The 21,741-nt window shown below is 38.2% G+C and overlaps 2 protein-coding genes across 2 annotated transcripts; both read left to right on the forward strand.

Annotated features, from left to right (window-relative positions):
• Positions 1-2,274: 2,274 nt before the first annotated feature.
• On the forward strand, positions 2,275-6,963 carry LOC309688142 (extracellular calcium-sensing receptor-like). The gene is made up of 8 exons (XM_082503616.1): positions 2,275-2,568; positions 2,650-3,255; positions 3,359-3,489; positions 3,652-3,748; positions 3,871-3,994; positions 4,182-4,654; positions 4,734-4,814; positions 6,594-6,963. The coding sequence occupies exons 1-8, from the start codon at positions 2,344-2,346 to the stop codon at positions 6,948-6,950; spliced, it is 2,094 nt and encodes a 697-aa protein (XP_082359742.1). The 5' UTR covers positions 2,275-2,343; the 3' UTR covers positions 6,951-6,963.
• Positions 6,964-14,754: 7,791 nt separating this feature from the next.
• LOC309688126 (extracellular calcium-sensing receptor-like) lies at positions 14,755-19,616 on the forward strand (the record flags this gene model as incomplete). The annotated part of the gene is made up of 9 exons (XM_082503601.1): positions 14,755-15,216; positions 15,639-15,839; positions 15,987-16,541; positions 16,718-16,848; positions 16,993-17,089; positions 17,853-17,976; positions 18,128-18,600; positions 18,680-18,760; positions 19,071-19,616. 9 exons carry the CDS (start codon positions 14,755-14,757, stop codon positions 19,425-19,427), a joined length of 2,481 nt encoding a protein of 826 aa, XP_082359727.1. The 3' UTR covers positions 19,428-19,616.
• Between the last annotated feature and the right edge of the window lie 2,125 nt (positions 19,617-21,741).

Consider the following 21,741-nt stretch of genomic DNA (forward strand, 5'->3'; position numbering starts at 1 on the left):
TGTCATGTTTTGAGACGAGGACCCAGGCACAGAGAGACTTGATGAATTTAAGAATCTTATGATTTAATAAAGAAATTTGCAGACTTGCACAGAGATGGTAAAATTATGATGACTGATAACGGAGACGAAGACAACAGACGACGAGGACAGGGAGGATGCAGGGACTGACAGAGACAAGGAAGAAGTCTCATTGTGACGAGTAAAGTGTATCTTGACCGGCTGGGCAGCTCTCTGGGTGCTCAGCACCCCCAAAGCTCTGATCCTAGAATCGCCCCTGAATGCAAGGTGTTGTCAAACCTTTGAGCCAAATTTCTCCTATGCAAAACATGCAGCAGTCTGTGCCAGGCTTACTTTAAGACTGTTGGTTCCTGTCGAGCCTACACAGTACTGGTCAGTGCTGTACCAAAGCTTTAAATGCTAGAAAGAAAAAAATAAAACTCTATGCATGGGTAGCATTTAGGCATTAATAATTGATATTTTACTATGACATGACACATGAGTTTTCTGACAAATATATAATAATGAAGGATTTAACATTTTGTGAGCAGAGGCCTGTGCTGCGAATAGAAATTAAACATACCCAGTGCATGAACTAGTGAGGCTATACTGTAGGACAAATACGTACTATAGGGAAAATATGAAATGATTATCTATACAGCAGAGCACTACATTTAAATATTAATGCTTATAGAACAACAACATTGTTTTGTGTGGTTTTTAGCACCAGACACAGGAGAATAATAATATATCAGAGGAAATGAAAAAATATTATTCTTTTCTGTGTTTTGTAATGAAAAGTGTGTGACTCTAGGAAAACAGCTTAACAAACTTGAATTTAAAGCAGTGGTTCAACTTAAGAAATTAACGATTTGTTCAAGCAGTGTTATCCTCTCTCCTGTTGCACTTTGCTGTGATTGGGTGATCTAATGATGACTCATAAGAAACAATAAAATGACACAAGCACCAGATATATTAAAACACTTCACTGTGGTGTCATACACTATGCTAGAGGACCACTGGTTTAAGCACAACGTTTTTATGAGTTTACCGTGAATAATGCATTCAACTCTTGTTGGTTATTTTCTTTGGGTGTTTTTTAATGTCTTCTTTAATACGATTTGTATTGTCTTCGTTGATGTTAACACTTCTAAGTCACTAAGTGTGGAGGGAGGTGTTGTGGAAAAAGAAGAAGCTGCGATGACAGAGCCAATGCATGGTTTAAAGATCAGGGGAACGAGAAGTGTTGATTCTAGTTTATCTCAGTGTGTAAAACTGGGAGGCAGTGAGCTCCCAGCCTTGCACTCTGATGGGGATGTTGTGATTGGAGGGTTTTTCCCTCTGCATTATGTTGTCACTGAGCCACAGCACAGCTACAACAGTAAACCTCAAATTACATCATGCAGCAGGTGAGTGTAGTATAGTGCTTTTTTTTTCTTCTTCCTTGTAACACAAAGTCAAAAAAGCATAAGCTTTGACCATATTGCCATGTTTCTATAAGACTGTTTAAATGATATTATTTTATTAAATGAATAAATATGTTATGGAGTTTTTCTTATCTACAGCTTTTATCAAAGAGCCTTTCGCTGGATGATGACTATGGTGTTTGCAGTGGAGGAAATTAACCATAATTCAAGTCTGTTACCAGGTGTTAAACTAGGCTACCATATCATAGACTGCTGTGACCATATCCCCACCGGCCTTCAGGCTCTTTTTTCGTTACTCAGACACTCTAAAACTGTCGACAGTAAAGTTGAAAGATCAGAAGATACTGAATACAATGGTATCAACGGGGAAGGGTTAAAGACTGTAAGACTAACTACAAAAGAAATAATGACCTCATTGAAAAATAGAAATGAAATTTCAAATAGTGTTAAAAACACTGGATATTACCTAAATGAAAATACAAGAGAAGAAATAAAGACGAAAGAGTCTTCCACATGTCTGTATTATTCTCCGGTTCCTGCTGTGATTGGTCTTGCACCCTCTTCGTCTACAAGAGCTGTCGCTCACACACTTGGCCCTTTCAACATACCACTGGTAATATACTATACAACTTTATTTAATAGTGTTGTGTATTTGATTTGTGTTTTAGCTCAATAATACAGAAAGAAATCACTTTCTCTCTAGGTGAGTTATTTTTCCACCTGTACCTGTCTTACTGATAAGCATTTGTACCCATCATTCTTAAGAACTGTGCCAAGTGATCTCTTTCAAGTTAGAGGTCTCGTAAAGCTTGTCACATTTTTAGGCTGGTTCTGGGTGGGCACAATAGGAACTATGGTGAGATAAAAACTTTTTTAAATGCTACAATAAGACAGCTTTAGACAGCAACATGGTTTATAAATGCTTTCTGTATATACATTTCAGGATGACTACAGCCTTTATGGCATCCAGGCATTCTCTAATCAGTTTGGAAGGCAAGGTGGATGTGTGGCATTTCATCTCACCATCCCGACATCGCCCACAATGGCTGAAATACAAGAAATGACAGATACGCTGGAGAGTTCAACTGCTCGGGTTGTGGTGGTGTTTGCTACAGAAGGGAAGCTCCTAAATCTGTTCTCAGAAGTAAGTAGTGATATATAGTGTCATTATGCTCATAATTGTTTTCATGAAAATTGCTGCATTATTTTATCTATGATTTCCCAGCTAGCTCAAAGGAATGTGACAGGGATACAATGGATAGCCAGTGAAGCCTGGGTGACCTCGAGCCGACTGGCCTCACCCCAGTTTCTCGACATTCTACAGGGAACACTGGGCTTCACTTTCCCTGGAGTCAGCATCCCAGGCTTGAAAGAGTTTCTTTTGAATGTCCGACCCTCTCCCAAACCAGGAATGGAATTTTTCAATATGTTCTGGGAAGAACATTTTGGTTGTAAGCTGGAGTTTGAAAGCCAAAGAGCCAAAGACTATGAAGCAGATGATTTCAATGTTAATGATAGTTTTCGTTACAACTCAGGTTTCCAAAACAATTCTCTTTATATGGTCGGATTTAATGTGGGACAAAAAAGTTTATTTAACATGTCAGCTTATAAAGATGGTGAATATGCTTTTGAAAAGCCTGTATGCACAGGGTCAGAGGATTTGAGAAACACTGACAGCAGTTATAGTGATGTATCTCAGGTTCGAATATCCTACAATGTGTATAAAGCTGTGTATGCCGTTGCCCATGCTCTGCACACTTTTTTGAACTGCGATTCAGCAGGACCTAGCGGGGGATTGTGTGAGAAACACAGCTCATTTTCAAATGGTCAGGTAATTGAAAATATTATAAAATATTTAAATCAACATTCATGGGATTCATGTGTAGGGGTTTTTTTGCCATTCTTTTGTTTTTCTAATTCTCTTTTTTTTGTAGTTTCTTCAATATCTGAAGATGGTCAATTTCACCAACCAGTTTGATGATAAAGTATACTTTGACTCCAATGGAGAGCCAGTCCCGCTTTATGACATTATTAACTGGCAGAAGGACAGCAGGGATAAAATCAGGTGGGATATAATACTTTAAAGTGCAAATGAACTGCATGTTGAAGTAATCATGAACAATAAACTATAGTTACATTTATTTTAGGATAACTGCAATTTTTGATAAAATGCTACAATACATAAATTCTTTGGCCTTTTGAAATATTTTATGCTACTTTGTGCTAGATTTATCAAAGTTGGAACATATGATGGTTCAGCACCACAAAGAGAGCAGTTGCAAATAAAAAAGAACACCATTGTATGGACAAAAGGACAGTTACAGGTAGGTCATAGTTATCCTCCACGTATTTGTTATGAAACTGTTCAAATTAACTTGATACACTATCTTAAATAGCAGAAACAACATATTGATGGCTATTTTACTTTTCTCTGTTCCTTGTTCAGGTTCCTGTATCTCAGTGTAGTGCTCCATGTCCCCCTGGCAGCAGGCAGGCCACACGCCAAGGAGAGCCCAAATGCTGCTTTGATTGTTTGCCCTGTGCAGATGGAGAGATCAGCAACCAGACTGGTAGCCCATATATGTTATTTATTATTATTTTTTTAAAGAAGATAAATAAATAAATTATTATGTAGTGCAATGAAGAAGGTCATTGAATTTAAAGATGGACACTTGGAGAACCATCAAGATATGTTGATATGCAAGGAAAACTTCCATAATGTTTACACACATATAGTTACGTTTTGTGTTCCCAAAGGTTCCACTGAGTGCACAAAATGTCCTGAGTACTTCTGGTCAGACAAAGAAAAAGTGAAATGTGTTGCAGGGGAAGAAGAATTCCTCTCTTTCTATGACACCATGGGAATCATCCTGGTTGCACTCACCCTGTTGGGATTCTTACTGACCACCATCATCACCATTGTGTTTCACAGTTTCCGCTTTACACCCATCGTCAAGGCCAACAATTCAGAAATAAGTTTCTTGCTTCTCCTGTCACTCAAGCTCTGTTTCCTGTGTTCTCTGGTGTTCATTGGTCAGCCATCTTGGTGGACATGTAGGCTCCGCCAGGCAGCATTTGGGATCAGCTTTGTCCTGTGTTTGTCCTGCCTCCTTGTTAAGACCATTGTGGTCCTCCTGGCTTTCCGGACTAATGTACCTGGTTCCAGGGGTCGGAAGCTGTTTGGTACATCCCAGCAGAGGATTCTGATCATCTGTGCGACAGCTCCTCAGGTAGGACGAACAGTCACTGTCATTTAAAGATCAGTTTGTGTGTTTCTGGTATTCTTCTATTATCCTATCCTCCCCTCAGATTTGTCTCTGTTCTGGCTGGGTGTTGGGAGCACCTCCCTTTCCATTCAGGAACCCAAACTACCAAGCTTTAACTGGAAAAGTGAGTATTAAATACTGAAAATATGACTTCTGTAATTTCTTTTCTTGATTTAGTTGCCATAAACCATCAGAAAAGATGAAAATGTCTTGCAAATGTATTCGGCCTCCTTGAACTTTTCCACATTTTGTCACATTACAGCCACAAACATGAATCAATTTTATTGGAATTCCACGTGAAAGACCAATACAAAGTGGTGTACACGTGAGAAGTGGAACGAAAATCATACATGATTCCAAACATTATTTACAAATAAATAACTGCAAAGTGGGGTGTGCGTAATTATTCAGCCCCCTGAGTCAATACTTTGTAGAACCACCTTTTGCTGCAATTACAGCTGCCAGTCTTTTAGGGTATGTCTCTACCAGCTTTGCATATCTAGAGACTGAAATCCTTGCCCATTCTTCTTTGCAAAACAGCTCCAGCTCAGTCAGATTAGATGGACCGCGTTTGTGAACAGCAGTTTTCAGATCTTGCCACAGATTCTCGATTGGATTTAGATCTGGACTTTGACTGGGCCATTCTAACACATGGATATGTTTTGTTTTAAACCATTCCATTGTTGCCCTGGATTTATGTTTAGGGTCGTTGTCCCGCTGGAAGGTGAACCTTCACCCCAGTCTCAAGTCTTTTGCAGACTCCAAGAGGTTTTCTTCCAAGATTGCCCTGTATTTGGCTCCATCCATCTTCCCATCAACTCTGACCAGCTTCCCTGTCCCTGCTGAAGAGAAGCATCGCCAGAGCATGATGCTGCCACCACCATATTTGACAGTGGGGATGGTGTGTTCAGAGTGATGTGCAGTGTTGGTTTTCCGCCACATATAGTGTTTTGCATTTTGGCCAAAAAGTTCCATTTTGGTTTCATCTGACCAGAGCACCTTCTTCCACATGTTTGCTGTGTCCCCCACATGGCTTTTGGCAAACTGCAAATGGGACTTCTTATGGTTTTCTGTTAACGATGGCTTTCTTCTTGCCATTCTTCCATAAAGGCCAACTTTGTGCAGTGCACGACTAATAGCTGTCCTGTGGACAGATTCCCCCACCTGAGCTGTAGATCTCTGCAGCTCGTCCAGAATCACCATGGGCCTCTTGGCTGCATTTCGGATCAGCGCTCTCCTTGTTCTGCCTGTGAGTTTAGGTGGACGGCCTTGTCTTGGTAGGTTTACAGTTGTGCCATACTCCTTCCATTTCTGAGTGATCGCTTGACCAGTGCTCCGTGGGATGTTCAAGGCTTGGGAAATCTATTTGTAGCCTAAGCCTGCTTTAAATTTCTCAGTAACTCTATCCCTGACCTGTCTTGTGTGTTCTTTGGACTTTATGGTGTTGTTGCTCCCAATATTCTCTTAGACAACCTCTGAGGCCGTCAAAGAGCAGCTGTATTTGTACTGACATTAGATTACACACAGGTGCACTCTATTTAGTCATTAGCACTCATCAGGCAATGTCTATGGGCAACTGACTGCACTCAGACCAAAGGGGGCTGAATAATCATGCACACCCGACTTTGCAGTTATTTATTTGTAAAAAAATGTTTGGAATCATGTATGATTTTCCTTCCACTTCTCACGTGTACACCACTTTGTACTGGTATTTCATGTAGAATTACAATAAAATTCATTCATGTTTGTACCTGTAATGTGACAAAGTGTGGAAAAGTTCAAGGGGGCTGAATATTTTTGCAAGCCACTGTGTATATCTATATGTAGGGATATATGTATAAAGAGAGGAATGAAAAATATTCATACAAAATCTCTCTGTATTCATACTTTTTAACATCATTAGATTGTTGTGGAGTGTAAAGAGCCATGGCCTCCTGGATTCTATCTGGTCCTCGGTTACATTGGCCTACTGGCCTTTGTCTGTCTTCTCCTGGCATTCTTTGGACGAAAGCTACCGGACACATTCAACGAAGCAAAGTTCATCTCCTTCAGCATGCTGATTTTCTGGGCTGTGTGGATTTCTTTTATTCCAGCTTATGTCAGCTCTCCTGGGAAATTTTCTGTGGCAGTGGAAATATTTGCTATATTAGCATCCAGTTTTGGATTGTTACTATGTATATTTGTCCCCAAATGTTACATTATTTTACTGCACCCTGAAAGGAATATTAAGAAAGGCATGACTGGGAAATATCCAAGATGAGCATTTTGTATTTTCAGTGTTTTTCAGAGTAATTAATAAAGTACTCACATTTGAATTTGAAGCTAAATAAAATACCATATGAGAGATGTCTTTTTTGTGTTTCTGAATAGTATTTTCCTTTTAGGCCTTTTTTAAAAGAAATATTTACAGTATGAGTACAAGTATAAAAAAGGACATGTCTAGAAATTATGAAAAATAACATGAAATAGGTTATCATAAAATAAAATGACAGTGCACTGCTGTTATTGAATATCAGTGATGGGTCAAGGATAACGCAAATATAAATATACAATTAGAGCTGAGTACTATCATAAAAAGAGGAGAGAAGACAAAGACAGCAACAACCAAGATACGTGAAACCAAATATCACAATCAAACAGGAAATGATGAAAAGAGAAATAATTAAAAACAGAGACAGGAAGACTAAAACTATATCAATTATATATATGAACACCGCACTGTATAGAAAACATCACCGCAATGAAATAGCCATAAAGTCAGCAATGGACCAGACCAGATCTGGTTCTGAGGGCCTCAGGGATTGTAAAGTTGGAAACTAAGAGACAGATTCACTGATGTTTTGCACCAATACAAACTGAGTTTTGGTGTAAAAGAAAAAAAAGAAAAGAAACTACTCTGGCTACTGAAAAAGAGAGCACATTGAAAAGCGGTAGGAACTCTGAGATTTTTGCAACTGACCATCTCACAAACACATTTCTGGGAGTTTCTTTCTTGAGACCTAAAATATAGGGAGGGCAATATTTACTAACGTTTGGCATATGCAATTTACTCCTAATCTTGCCAATATTTAATGTGAAATAAAGCATGCTGGAGTTTTTTTACGCTTAATACAATGGCAGCTACTGTATTTCTGCACAGAGGAAGCACTGAAAGGATTTAAGAACTTGTGCTGAGAGTGAGATTTTTCTCCCAATCACAGGTGCACTCATGTCAGTTTATTTGGAATGCAAGATGAAGATGTGTTTTAAAAAGTGTCAGCTGCACGCTGATCAGCACTTTCTATCTGTTTCTCTCTCTCTAACACTCTCTCTCCCCCCTTCTCTCTCGCCGGGGCGGAACTCACTGTGGGTTCACGCCCTCGGCCCACGCCCTCGGCCCACGCCTTCGGGAAATGAGACACCTGGGTCTCATCGAGATGATCAGTATTTAAGCCTTGAAGTGACTGCTGTTCGTCGCTGGATCGTTGTCGACCACGCGCTAGTGAAAGCCAAGCTACAGCAAGTTCAGCTAAGTGTGTTTTTGGTGCATCGTATTTAATCACGTCTCCCTGTCTGCAGAGTTCCCTGGATTTCTCCCCATGTGATTCCCAAGTGGCGAGTGTTGGAGTGAGAGCATGTGATCGTGTGTATGGATTATCTGAAGAACGTGTGCTGTTCCCCTGGACTTCCCTGGAACCCCTTTTCCCCCACTCAGCTGTACATAGCACTCCTCCCGCACCTTCTTGTATATACACCTGGTGAATTGTAAATAAACCTTTCTTGTGTGCATCCGAGCCCGGAGTCCTGCGCTTGAGTCCTCCTTTGAACCGTAAACAAAAAGGATAGGTTAAAGAAGTGACACGATTCAATTCAATTCAATTTTATTTTATTTATGTAGCACCAAATCACAACAAAAGTCGCCTCAAGGCGCTTCATAGATACAGAGAAAAACCCAACAATCATATGACCCCCTATGAGCAAGCACTTTAGCGACAGTGGGAACGAAAAACTCCCTTTTAACAGGAAGAAACCTCCGGCAGAACCAGGCTCAGGGAGGGGCGGCCATCTGCTGCGACCGGTTGGGGTGAGAGAAGGAATACAGGATAAAAGACATGCTGTGGAAGAGAGACAGAGGTTAATAACAGATATGATTCAATGCAGAGAGCTCTATTAATACATAGTGAGTGAGATAGGTGACTGGAAAGGAAAAACTCAATGCATCATGGGAATCCCCCGGCAGCCTACGTCTATTGCAGCATAACTAGGGGAGGATTCAGGATGACTTCAAGCTAAAACATATTCAGTTGAAAACTGGAGAAAGTGAAAGGTGAGAGCTGACGAGAGAGAAAAGTATTTTTATAAACTGCGACCACTCCTCCACCTTGGCCCGTAGTCCTCTGTGAGTTAAAATATGAATGGTCTGGCGGTAACAGTTCTGAGAAATAGCTAAACTCAACGTCACCTAGTCAGGTTTCTGTCACACAGAGGAAATCCAGATTATGATAAGTGAAAAAATCCTTCAGTATGAAAGTTTTATTTGTGTTAACCAGGGCAATCCAAGCAGGGTCCATCAGGCTGGTGACAGCCACCCAAGGAACCTGTGTTACTGGCCGAAGATTCCGCAGATTCACTCCACTGCTGCCAAGAAAATAGAATAAACGTACATGTGTGGGCAGCATTGTTTATTGTTGTGTGAATATGTAGTTTCTAAATTTTTATTTAACTTTACTATGACTGCTACCATGACTGCTACCATTATATTGACTAGCAAAACCTCAGCCTACAGGCAGTTTTTGCCAGTGCTGCAGTGCTTTTTCAAAGTCTTCATTCCATATTTAAGGTTGACTCTAACAAAGTGGGTGACTTCACAGATGCAAATTAAGTTACAAATGAACAATGTGCATTGTAGTTGAGATGTGAATAAAACAAACAGAGAACATAAGGTCACATTTGCGGATGATGATGATGAAATGAACATTATATATATGAAAATCAGATGAATTGAGATTTATATATTTTTTTAACTTATAGATGTTAACAAATGCTTTATGTGTAACCACGTTTATGCAAAGTTTGGATCAGATGGCCCACCCGTTATGGAAGGTATTTTATACATACATACACGTTCATACACTATGATCATTGTAATTGCGGCACTCTGGCTCTGTTTCACTCTTCTGTACCACCTTTAGGAGTCAGTCCAGAAACAGGTATTTGAAACGCGAGCAAGACTATGGGCAGAAATCTGTGCCATCAGAAACTGAATTTGAATAAGTTAAATTTGAATTTGAATTGCTCAGACTGAATCTGAATTGTAACTTGAATAAATGCTTTTGAAAACTGAATTTGAATTAGTCTAATTTGAAATTCAATTTATGGTTTGAAAATGATCATTACTAAATTGAAATTGAATTTTATATTTTGAAAAATGAATTCATTTGCTTTGAAACGGCATTTTATCCTTTAAAAATTCAGCTCTCGAATAATTTCAGTTTCACTTCTCACCATTCAGTTTCAGTTCTACAATTCAATTTCAGTTCCAAAATTCAGTTTTTTGGAACTTATATCCGGTTCCGGTTCAAGCGCAGATTAATAGAACTACGTTTTACTAGCGGACCGAAAGTGTTACTGACGGGAATCTATAGCGTCTTGAGCAGAATTAAGACTTCAGAAGTCATTCGTCATGTCGAATGACCAGCGGATAAACTCTCAGGTTGGTAATAAATGTATTACATGTATAAGAACAAGCGTCATGTTAACAAATGGATATTGTTTTATAGTGATATTATACAGGAAAACTGTTACTCAATAAGGCCCATTTACTAGTTGTTTTTCTCTTTCTCTGTGACCCAAGAATTGATGTGTAAGACTCACAGGCTGGTACCCCAAGGTCGAAAATACCACAGAGACGAGACCACTTCCTTACTCCCATCCTCCCTTCTTTATCTCCTAGAAAAGAGCTTGTTAAAGGCCAGGTGGTTTGTTTCAGAATTCACTAATGAAAGAACTCTGTATTCTATGTCTAGGAGTGTATTTTGCTGGAATGATCATAAATTGTAGCTGAACTGATAAACTACACAAAGGATACTTCTTTGCTCAGAAGGCAGGAAGACGTTTCCTTATTTGGTCTGTACCGGTTTGAACTGAGAATCTGCTGACACACGAACCTTTTTTTTCCTCTATATAAACTGTTGTATACTGAATAAACCTTTGAGTTGATTTTGGAAGAGCAACCTGAAGCAGTTTCTGTGTCATTTTGTTCTCCCAAGCTACTCCCGGCGCTGTAACTAACCTGCTGAACGGCATACCTGAGCTTACTTTGAATAATTAATTTTATACAGAACTCTGCTTATCGGTGCTCACGCCTTGGAGGAAACCCGATCCATGGAGAAACCCGGGACGGAGATTTCTTTCACTCAGGTTGGTAATAAATGTATTACATGTATAAGAACAAGCGTCATGTTAACAAATGATAGCCGTACAGTAACTTTTATGCTTATTGTAGCTGTTAGCTAAAAACGCTAATTTAGCGTAGTTTGCCCTGGATTCAGCTTTGACAAACAAATATGATCGACTGTTTCTAGTAGAATTCCAAAGTTGTCATCTTCTACCCTCTCAGAGTACCCCCTCTGTATGCTTGCAGAGACCCCTAAAGTAGGGAAACATGCAAAACGGTGTCCAAACCTTTGTGTTTTAGCTTTATTTATGTCTTACACAGCATCCCAACTCTTTAGCTAACTTAATAACATTAGCTAAAGTGAATAGTTAGTATAATTCATTAGTGCAGCATTACTGGATCACCTCTGTTTGAAGTGATATAATATGATATACAACTATCACTGTTTAACTACCATAATAATTCTTAGAGTACTGAGTGCATGCTTAATTAGATTTTTTTTTTTTAAAAGCATACTGCTCCATTACTATGTTTGACAGGCTGAAGTTGTCGGGTCACCTCCTAAATCGACCATCTTTTACAGGTGTTTTGTGCCAGAAATGGAGTGTCCACTGAAGACTGAAGATACTGAATCTCTACGCCTTGCCATTGATCCCTCTTGTGCCTTCATCTAGACAAGAGACATTAACTTAACCACTGTCATATGCTCTGTACCTACATCACCTTCCCTGACAGTTGTAGCTTGGCTCATCTGAGGGTGAAATTATAAGAATGTGTTATTTTGCAAAGTGCTCTCTAGGGTTCCTAAATAAAATATGGCATTGAAGCCATTTCTTTTGAATTAATCCCTTCTTCTTAAATATAAGAACCTCTTCTGGTTTTAATGGCACTTTGGATTTCCTTACTTTCTGTTCCACTTCCAAACCCAAATAGATGCTGACAAGCTGCCACAGTAACATGGAAGAGGGAAAGAAGTTGGAAAGGACTACAACAAATAAACCTAATGCCTAACAATGAAAAATGTAAAATAAGAACAACAACAATAATAATAATAATAATAATAATAATAAAGATAAAAGATGAAGTAACAAGTTTTTAGTTTCTTGTTTATTCCAAATGATCATCCAGATGTCTGTGACATGTGATGACAAACACCATAATGGAAGGCCTTAGTCATCACATGCTTAAACTCATCATATATTTTTGCATATGCTGAACAGGCAGTCAGACATGCTGTAACTGTGTGGTAGAAAACAGCATGAACACCATACGGCAGGGGTCTCAAACTCCAGTCCTCGAGGGCATGGAAAAGTTGCATGACACTGGCCCTTGAGGACTGGAGTTTGAGACCCCTGTCATATGGAATATGACAGGTGTGGTTGAGCTGCATGAAGACTCTGAAGTTTCTGTTCTCTTCTGGCAGGACAGTAATGTGGCCTTGTCCTGTGAGCCACTGTAAGGATGTTCTTAGAGTAGAACTGGACTGTCACCGGCCTCAGGCTCTTCACCCTTTTCAAAGACAAAGCAGTCATTTAGATAAAATATTAGATATTGTTTACCTGTAAATGCACAAAGAGAATTTAGAAATGTAATTATTGTCAAGAGTGAACAAGCGCTGACAGTGTAATCTATAGCTGTGGCCAAACGTTTAGAGAATGAGAAGTGTTGTTTGCTTATTTACAAAGTTTACTGTTTCAGTTATAGTTGTATATCATATTATATCACTTCAAACAGAGGTGATCCAGTAATGCTGCACTAATGAATTACACTTTAGCTAAAGTTATTAAGTTAGCTAAAGAGTTGGGATGCTGTGTAAGACATAAATAAAGCTAAAACACAAAGGTTTGGACACCGTTTTGCATGTTTCCCTACAGTAGGGAAACATGCAAAACACCCAGTTTATCTGCAAGCATACAGAGGGGGTACTCTGAGAGGGTAGAAGATGACAACTTTGGAATTCTGCTAGAAACAGTCGATCATATTTGTTTGTCAAAGCTGAATCCAGGGCAAACTACGCTAAATTAGCGTTTTTAGCTAACAGCTACAATAAGATAAGATAAGATAACCTTTATTAGTCCCACACGTGGGAAATTTGTTTTGTCACAGCAGGAAGTGGACAGTGCAAAAGTTATGAGGCAAAAATTAGAATAAGCATAAAAGTTACTGTACGGCTATCATTTGTTAACATGACGCTTGTTCTTATACATGTAATACATTTATTACCAACCTGAGAGTTTATCTGCTGGTCATTCGACATGACTAATGACTTCTGAAGTCTTAATTCAGCTCAAGACGCTGTAGATTCCCGCTAGTAAAACGTAGTTCTATTAATCTGCGCTTGAACCGGAACCGGATGTAAGTTCCAAAAAAACTGAATTTTGGAACTGAAATTGAATTGTAGAACTGAAACTGAATGGTGAGAAGTGAAACTGAAATTATTCGAGAGCTGAATTTTTAAAGGATAAAATGCAGTTTCAAAGCAAATTAATTCATTTTCAAAATATAAAATTCAATTTCAATTTAGTAATGATCACTTTCAAACCATAAATTGAATTTCAAATTAGACTAATTCAAATTCAGTTTTCAAAAGCATTTATTCAAGTTACAATTCAGATTCAGTCTGAGCAATTCAAATTCAAATTTAACTTATTCAAATTCAGTTTCTGATGGCACAGATTTCTGCCCATACAAGACCAGGTACTTTTGTTCCAGAAAAGATTAAAATGGCAACACACGGTCAAAAAACTGTGTTGCTTCTAGCTTATCCGACTCCCCGACTACTTAAGCATAAATACTTAACAACAAACATGTATATTTCTTCTTTTAATCATTTTACCACTACCAATAAACTATTCTTTAATTGCTCTAAATTGCTTCATCTTACCATGATGATTGTAAAACTCAGAGAAATGGATAGAACAAACGGAATCATTCTTATTAATTTCCTGTGTTTTTGTTTTAATATGTATGACATATTTTATTTTTGTTACCCCTAGGATGACAGTGTTTCAGTTTAATAACTCAAGGTTCAGGTGAACTGTGTTGCATGCAGTTTGCTGTGATTGGGTCATCTTGTGATGACTCACACGAAATGATGTAATGTCAAAAAACATGGCAGTTTTTAATGCACCTCATGAGCCTGTCACAGACTCTGTTGGAGGAGTATTTTTCTCAGCACACATAGTTTTTATGGGGTTACAGTGGATTATGCATTGCACCCTTTTTGATAATTGTGTTTGGCTGCTTTTTTGTATCTTTACTTGTCTTTGTATTGTTTGCGCTGATGTTCCTCAGACTGTAGGTGAAAGAAAACTACTGAGTGTGGAGGGAGATGCTGTGACACAGCCTGGTTTAAGGATCAGAGAAGTGAGAAACGTTAGTTCTAATTTACCTCAGTGTGTAAAGCTGGGAGGCAGCGAGCTCTTAGCCTTGCACTCTGATGGCGATGTTGTCATTGGGGGTTTTTTTCCACTGCATGTTGCATCTAATCCACAGTACAGCTACAACAGCAAACCCCAAACTACACCTTGCAGCCGGTGAGTGCAAAGGTACTGTTAATATCTGCTGATTTTGATACTATTTCCATGTTCCTATGAGGTTGATTTCTGTATGATAAAATAAATACTTTTTCCACTTTTAATTAATTCATTCATTTTTTTAAAGCTTTTATCAACGGGGCTTTCGTTGGATGATGGCTATGATATTTGCAGTGGAGGAAATTAACTGTAATTCAAGTCTGTTACCAGGTGTTAAACTAGGCTACTGGATTATGGACAGCTGTAACCACATCCATAACAGCCTGCAGGCTCTTCTGTCCTTACTCGGTCACTCTAAAGCTATCAGCAGTGTGGTAGAAAACACAGCAGAAACTGACAGTGGTATTGAAATGGAAGCATTAAAGACTGGTGAAACAACACAAAAGGAAAGAATGCTAACACAAAAAAAGGGCTGTATTAAAGCTAATACCACAATGCTGAATAGTCTTAAAAAAACTGTAAATGACATAAAAGTAAATGCAACAGAAGAGACAAAAGCAAACCAGTCATCCACATGTCTGTATTATTCTCCTGTGCCTGCTGTGATTGGTCTTGCATCCTCTTCCCCCACAAGAGCTATAGCTCAAACACTTGGACCTTTTAACATACCACTGGTAATACACCACACAGCTTTGTTTTTTAATGTTATATACTTGATTTGTGTTTTCTCTCAATGATAAAAATGAACTCACTTTCCATCTAGGTGAGTTATTTTGCCACTTGTACCTGTCTTACTGACAAGCGCTTGTATCCATCATTCTTGAGAACTGTGCCAAGTGATGTCTTTCAAGTTAGAGGTCTTGTAAATCTTGTCACTTACTTTGGTTGGTTCTGGGTGGGCACACTAGGCACAACGGTGAGATCAAAATCTTTTTTAAGTGCTATGACATGACTTATAAATCTTTCATATATATATATATATATATATATATATATATATATATATATATATATATATATATATGTGTGTGTGTGTGTGTGTGTGTGTGTGTGTGTGTGTGTGTGTGTGTATTTATTTATTTATTTATTTTTTCAGGATGACTACAGCCTTTATGGCATACAAGCATTCTCTATTCAATTTAGAAAAGAAGGTGGGTGTGTGGCATATCACCGCACTATCCCAACATCACCCACAGTGGCTGAGATAAAAGAAATAGCAGACAAGCTGCAGAGTTCAACTGCTCGGGTTGTGGTGGTGTTTGCTACAGAAGTGGAACTGCTAGATCTGCTTTTAGAAGTAAGTATGTTTGTTGATTTATTATGTGATTTAAAATAAAACTTTATACTCACATTTTTTTCACATTTTTGATTTTATAAAACGATTATAAGACAGAAACTGCAACATAAATTGTGTCTGTTTTCATGATTACATAATATTATCCAGCTTGCTAGGAGGAATGTGACTGGGATACAGTGGATAGCAAGTGAAGCTTGGGTTACCTCTAGCCGGCTAGCCTCACCTGAATTCCACCCTCTCCTAGTGGGAACACTGGGGTTCTCTTTCCCCGGAGTCAACATCCCAGGCTTTCAAGAGTTTCTTTTGACTGTCCGACCCTCTCCCAAACCAGGAATGGAATTTTTCAATATGTTCTGGGAAGAACATTTTGGTTGCAAGCTAGAATTTGAAAGCCAAAGACCCAAAGACTATGAAGCAAATATTGTTGATAACTTCACTGATATGTATAGTTTTCACTACAACAGGAACGGAGATGATTGTTTATTTAATGGGAGAGTGGAGGAAAAACCCGTGTGCACAGGTTCAGAGGATTTGCGATACACTGACAGCAGTTATAGTGATGTATCTCAGGTTAGAATTTCCTATAATGTGTATAAAGCTGTGTACACCATTGCTCATGCTCTTCACAAATTTTTGAAGTGTGACTCAACAGGACTAAATGAGGGATTATGTGAGATGCACAACTCATTTGCAAATGGTCAGGTAAGTGAAATTATAACAAAATATACCATGAGGATAATGTATACTTTATACTTTATTGATCCCCGTAGGGAAATTCCTCTCTGCATTTAACACATTCACTCAGGGAAGCAGTGTTAATGTGATCTCATGTGTTTTTGTAGGTTTTTAAAATATTTTCTAATGATCTTTTCTTGTAGTTTCTTCAAGATCTGAAAATGGTGAATTTCACTAACCAGTTTGATGAGAAAATATACTTTGACTCGAATGGAGAGCCAGTCCCGCTTTATGACATTGTTAACTGGCAGGAGAGCAGCAAGGATAAAATCAGGTGGAATGTAATACTTCCGCATATAATTGAACAGTGAACGTAATCACCAAAAATATGCAATATTTCTATTTCATGATGCAGTTCTATTGCATGTATTATTTGGTTAGAATGCATTTTGAAATAATTTACCGTTTTTTATCATAGCTTTATCAAAGTTGGAAGCTATGATGGTTCAGTTCCACAAGGACAGCAGTTGAAGATAGTGAAAAACACTATTGTTTGGACAAAAAAGCAATCTCAGGTACGTCAGAGTTAACCTCAAAATATTTATTTTTGTGCCTTTAAATTATTTTTCTTTTACTCTGGACAACAATCTCATAATTCCACTATGTGAAATAATGAAGTTTCCAATCCAATCTAGGATTTCCAATCATGCCAAAAAGTTGGTTCTGTTAATCTGGACATAGTGTTTTTAGTGGGAGAAATGTTTCATCACTCATCCAACTGACTTCTTCAGTCCCACCTGACTGCAGGTTTCCTTACATCTTTCACCATTTTACAATGCTGTGATTGCAGCCATTCCCCAACTCTGCGAATAGTATTCATGGCCATTGATCAATGATAGACAATTATTTGATCAGTGGTTGTTGATCAATTGTGAACAACCACATATTGATGATCAAGAAACTGACCTCACAGCCCGTTGTTCATTCAGTGGGCTAGTTTCAGTCATTGTGCAAAGGTACTGTTTACAAGGTAAGGAACCCTGCAGTCAGCTGAGACTGAGTGACAAAACTTTTCTCCCACTGAAAACGTTACATCCATGTCAACTTTTTGGAATTTACATACCTGGATGATTGAGCATACATCAAGATATTTCATTATGTCAACTCTTAAGGACAAAACAGACAAAACAAAACAAAAAAAACAAAAACAATACTCATTTCTTCATTTGTTTTTTTTTTTCTACTTTAAATGGGGAAAAGTCTTTGATACACCATGTCAGTTTGTTAGAAACTGCATATCAATGCCCGTTATTAAACCTTTCTGTGTTCCTTGTTCAGGTTCCTGTATCTCAGTGTAGTGCTCCATGTCCCCCTGGCAGCAGGCAGGCCACGCGCCAAGGAGAGCCCAAATGCTGCTTTGATTGTTTGCCCTGTGCAGATGGAGAGATCAGCAACCAGACTGGTAGCCTATATAAGTTCAAACACACAAACAAACAATATCCTCCTTTAGCATTATGTAGTGCAATCAAGAAGGTCATTACAGTAACAGAAATGTTGCAGAGTGGAAAAATTATGAAAACGTGATCATATATCTGTTTTATTTGTTCCCAAAGGTTCCAGTGAGTGCACAAAATGTCCTGAGTACTTCTGGTCAGACAAAGAAAAAGTGAAATGTGTTGCAGGGGAAGAAGAATTCCTGTCTTTCAGTGACACCATGGGAATCATCCTGGTTGCACTCACCCTGTTGGGATTCTTACTGACTACCATCATCACCATTGTCTTTCACAGTTTCCGCTTTACACCCATTGTCAAGGCCAATAACTCAGAAATAAGTTTCTTGCTTCTCCTGTCACTCAAGCTCTGTTTCCTGTGTTCTCTGGTGTTCATTGGTCAGCCGTCTTGGTGGACATGTAGGCTCCGCCAGGCAGCATTTGGGATCAGCTTTGTCCTGTGTTTGTCCTGCCTCCTTGTTAAGACCATTGTGGTCCTCCTGGCTTTCCGGACTAATGTACCTGGTTCCAGGGGTCGGAAGCTGTTTGGTACATCCCAGCAGAGGATTCTGATCATCTGTGCGACAGCTCCTCAGGTAGGACGAACAGTCACTGTCATTTAAAGATCAGTTTGTGTGTTTCTGGTATTCTTCTATCATCCTATCCTCCCCTCAGATTTGTCTCTGTTCTGGCTGGGTGTTGGGAGCACCTCCCTTTCCATTCAGGAACCCAAACTACCAAGCTTTAACTGGAAAAGTGAGTATGAAGAACTGAAAATCTGAATTCTGTAATTTATGTTTTCATATTGCCATCAACCATCACAAAAGCCAGTAACACACAGTAACATAGAGGAACCAAACATAATGATTTAAAATCTCAGTGTATTCATTCTTGTTTGAAATCCTTAGTCTTGTAATTTATTTTCTTGATTTAGTTGATATTGCCATGAACCATCCAAAAAGACGGAATTATCCATATCTGTATCTATATTTATATATGTGGTAAGAGACAAATAAAAAATATTCATAAAAATATCCCTGTTTTTATACTTGTTTAACATCTTTAGATTGTGGTGGAGTGTAAAGAGCCATGGCCTCCTGGGTTCTATCTGCTCCTCGGTTACATTGGCCTACTGGCCTTTGTCTGTCTTCTCCTGGCATTCTTTGGACGAAAGCTACCGGACACATTCAACGAAGCAAAGTTCATCTCCTTCAGCATGCTGATTTTCTGGGCTGTGTGGATTTCTTTTATTCCAGCTTATGTCAGCTCTCCTGGGAAATTTTCTGTGGCAGTGGAAATATTTGCTATCTTAGCATCCAGTTTTGGATTGTTACTATGTATATTTGTCCCCAAATGTTACATTATTTTACTGCACCCTGAAAGGAATATTAAGAAAGGCATGACTGGGAAATATCAAAGATGAACATTTATATTCTCAGTGTTTGTGAGAGTAAACAATTTATACAGTTATCATATTTTAATGTGAAAAAAAATTAAATGTCATATTAGCATTACACTATTGTTAAAAGCTTTTACTTTCCAACCTTGATTTCAGCATTTACTCTGTCCTTCAGGGAGCATTGTTTAAATGTTAGACATAATGAAAAGGGGGGTTAAGCCACCATAGAGAAACCTTTTTAAAAAAAAAACAAACATTTGAAACCAGGCCAATTTTCTAATTTAGTTATTGTTATATGAACTCACAACTGGTATTGATACTGCACAAACATTTTTCTTTAACTATTTTAAAATTTACTGAAGTCTTTCAAACACAGAAACCATTTACTTCTCTAAAATAAAAGACTAGATATGATGTCTGTTGACAACACCTCTCAAGATTTTCACAATGTGTTTTTTCCTATATACAAATAAAGAATTATAAGAAATGTTATACATTAAATAACCTTGGACGTTTTCCTTATGACAGCTGGGATAGGTTCCAGCACCCCCAGCGACCCTGAAAAGGATAAGTGGACGTGAATGGATGAATGGATGGATGGATTTTCCTCATGATGTGTCTTTTCTTTTCGGTCAGCACAGACGAATTTTTAAATAAATTAACCCAGTTATTAAGTCTATACCACTAATATTCTTTTCTAGACATTCACTGCGGAACAGCTATATGTCTTCAAAATATAAAATAAGCTTCTTGTTATAATACATATTTATGCACTTTATCTACTTGTACACTGTACTCCAGTTATTATAACATAATTTACCTACAGCTTAGTCAATACAAAGCTAAAATATTATTATATAATAATGTATTTGAATTAGTCAAGAAACACTCAACACTGAATAACTAACTGGAGACTGACAGCGGTGTTTCGGAGGATCACCAGGAGGCAAAGCAAAGTGGTGATCTTACCAGGAGACTGGCAATAAAACTTTTCTGGAAATTGATAACAGAGGTAGGTGTCCTCCTCTCCAACTGGGAAAGCTCAGACTGACACTGGGGAAATGGAGTCTGTTCAGACTCTGCAATAGCTGGTGCTGACTCTATAACTGAAGTTGAAAACTTTGAGGTTGTAGGAGGTTGGTGATCTTTCTGGGTTCTGGAGAGAGACATTTGGGAGCACAGATAGTTTTAAAAGAGCCCACCAACAATCCAGTATCACAGCAAAACGTGTAATAAACATGCCGGGGTCCATCCCTCAGGTCATCTTTCAGTAATAAGAGCAGAACCCCCTGCTCTTTACACAGTGAACCAAATTTCCATTTGGTATTGGGTGGGTGTGGCCTTATCTTCCGTAGCTTTATTCTACAACACCTATTTCTATAGTAGAATGTGTAAAAATGTGTGTTTAAAATTTTGAGGTATTTGTGAAATATATAAATAATGATGTACACCTGTATTAAAGATAAAAATTCACTTCTAACATGAGCCAAGCATTTCTTTAAACTTGATTAAATAGCAACCTATTTTCTAAAGTAAATTTTTTTAATGCTCTAACTTTTATTTTTGTCTTTGTCAGTCAATTGTGATTTCCCCCCCTTCATTTTTGTTATGTTTGTCTTTTTAATGCATTAATGAACAGCATTAATGGTTACTATTAAGAGCAAGTAATACAGGAAGCAAGCCATCCATCCAACAAATAAAAGCTAATGCTGACTACTTAACACATGCCACACAAAAGAAAAATAATTGCAGCAAATGTGCCTCATATCAGGAGTTTAGTTTTCACTGACAGTATAGATCAATTCAGCTACAGATACAACTTGTCGTATAAGTTAGTCAGCTATGCGATGCAACATTTGGGTCTCATTTAAATCACACAGCACTTGTAGCCAGTGTCAAGCTGACTTATGGAACTCTGCTCTATGTCTCGCCCACACAACAATAAAATAAGCAAAAAATAATCCAGACTTTTTGGGACTTGCTCTGTGTCTTTGGCTTTCTGAAAAATATGACATAATCAATATATTAACATTTACTGCACATGTGTGAGCAGAATTGTTCATTACTGTGTGAATATGCAGTTACATATTAATTTACTATTTTTGTTACAGTTAAATGAAGTAAATATATACTCAGAAGCCATGAATAGAATAAATATTTTGTTATTAACTTCCCATAGCTTTAAAATAAAATATTTGTGACTTTGTCTTTTATTCTTGTCACCTCTAGGAAGACAGTGTTTGAGTTTTGTAACTTAAGGTTCATGAGAATCATGTCAACCTATCTCTGATTGGGTAATGTCATAATGACTCATCTGGAACAATGCAGTGACTCAAAC

Source organism: Aulonocara stuartgranti (genome assembly GCF_965226115.1).
Source record: "Aulonocara stuartgranti genome assembly, chromosome: 14".
Classification (NCBI taxonomy): domain Eukaryota; kingdom Metazoa; phylum Chordata; class Actinopteri; order Cichliformes; family Cichlidae; genus Aulonocara; species Aulonocara stuartgranti.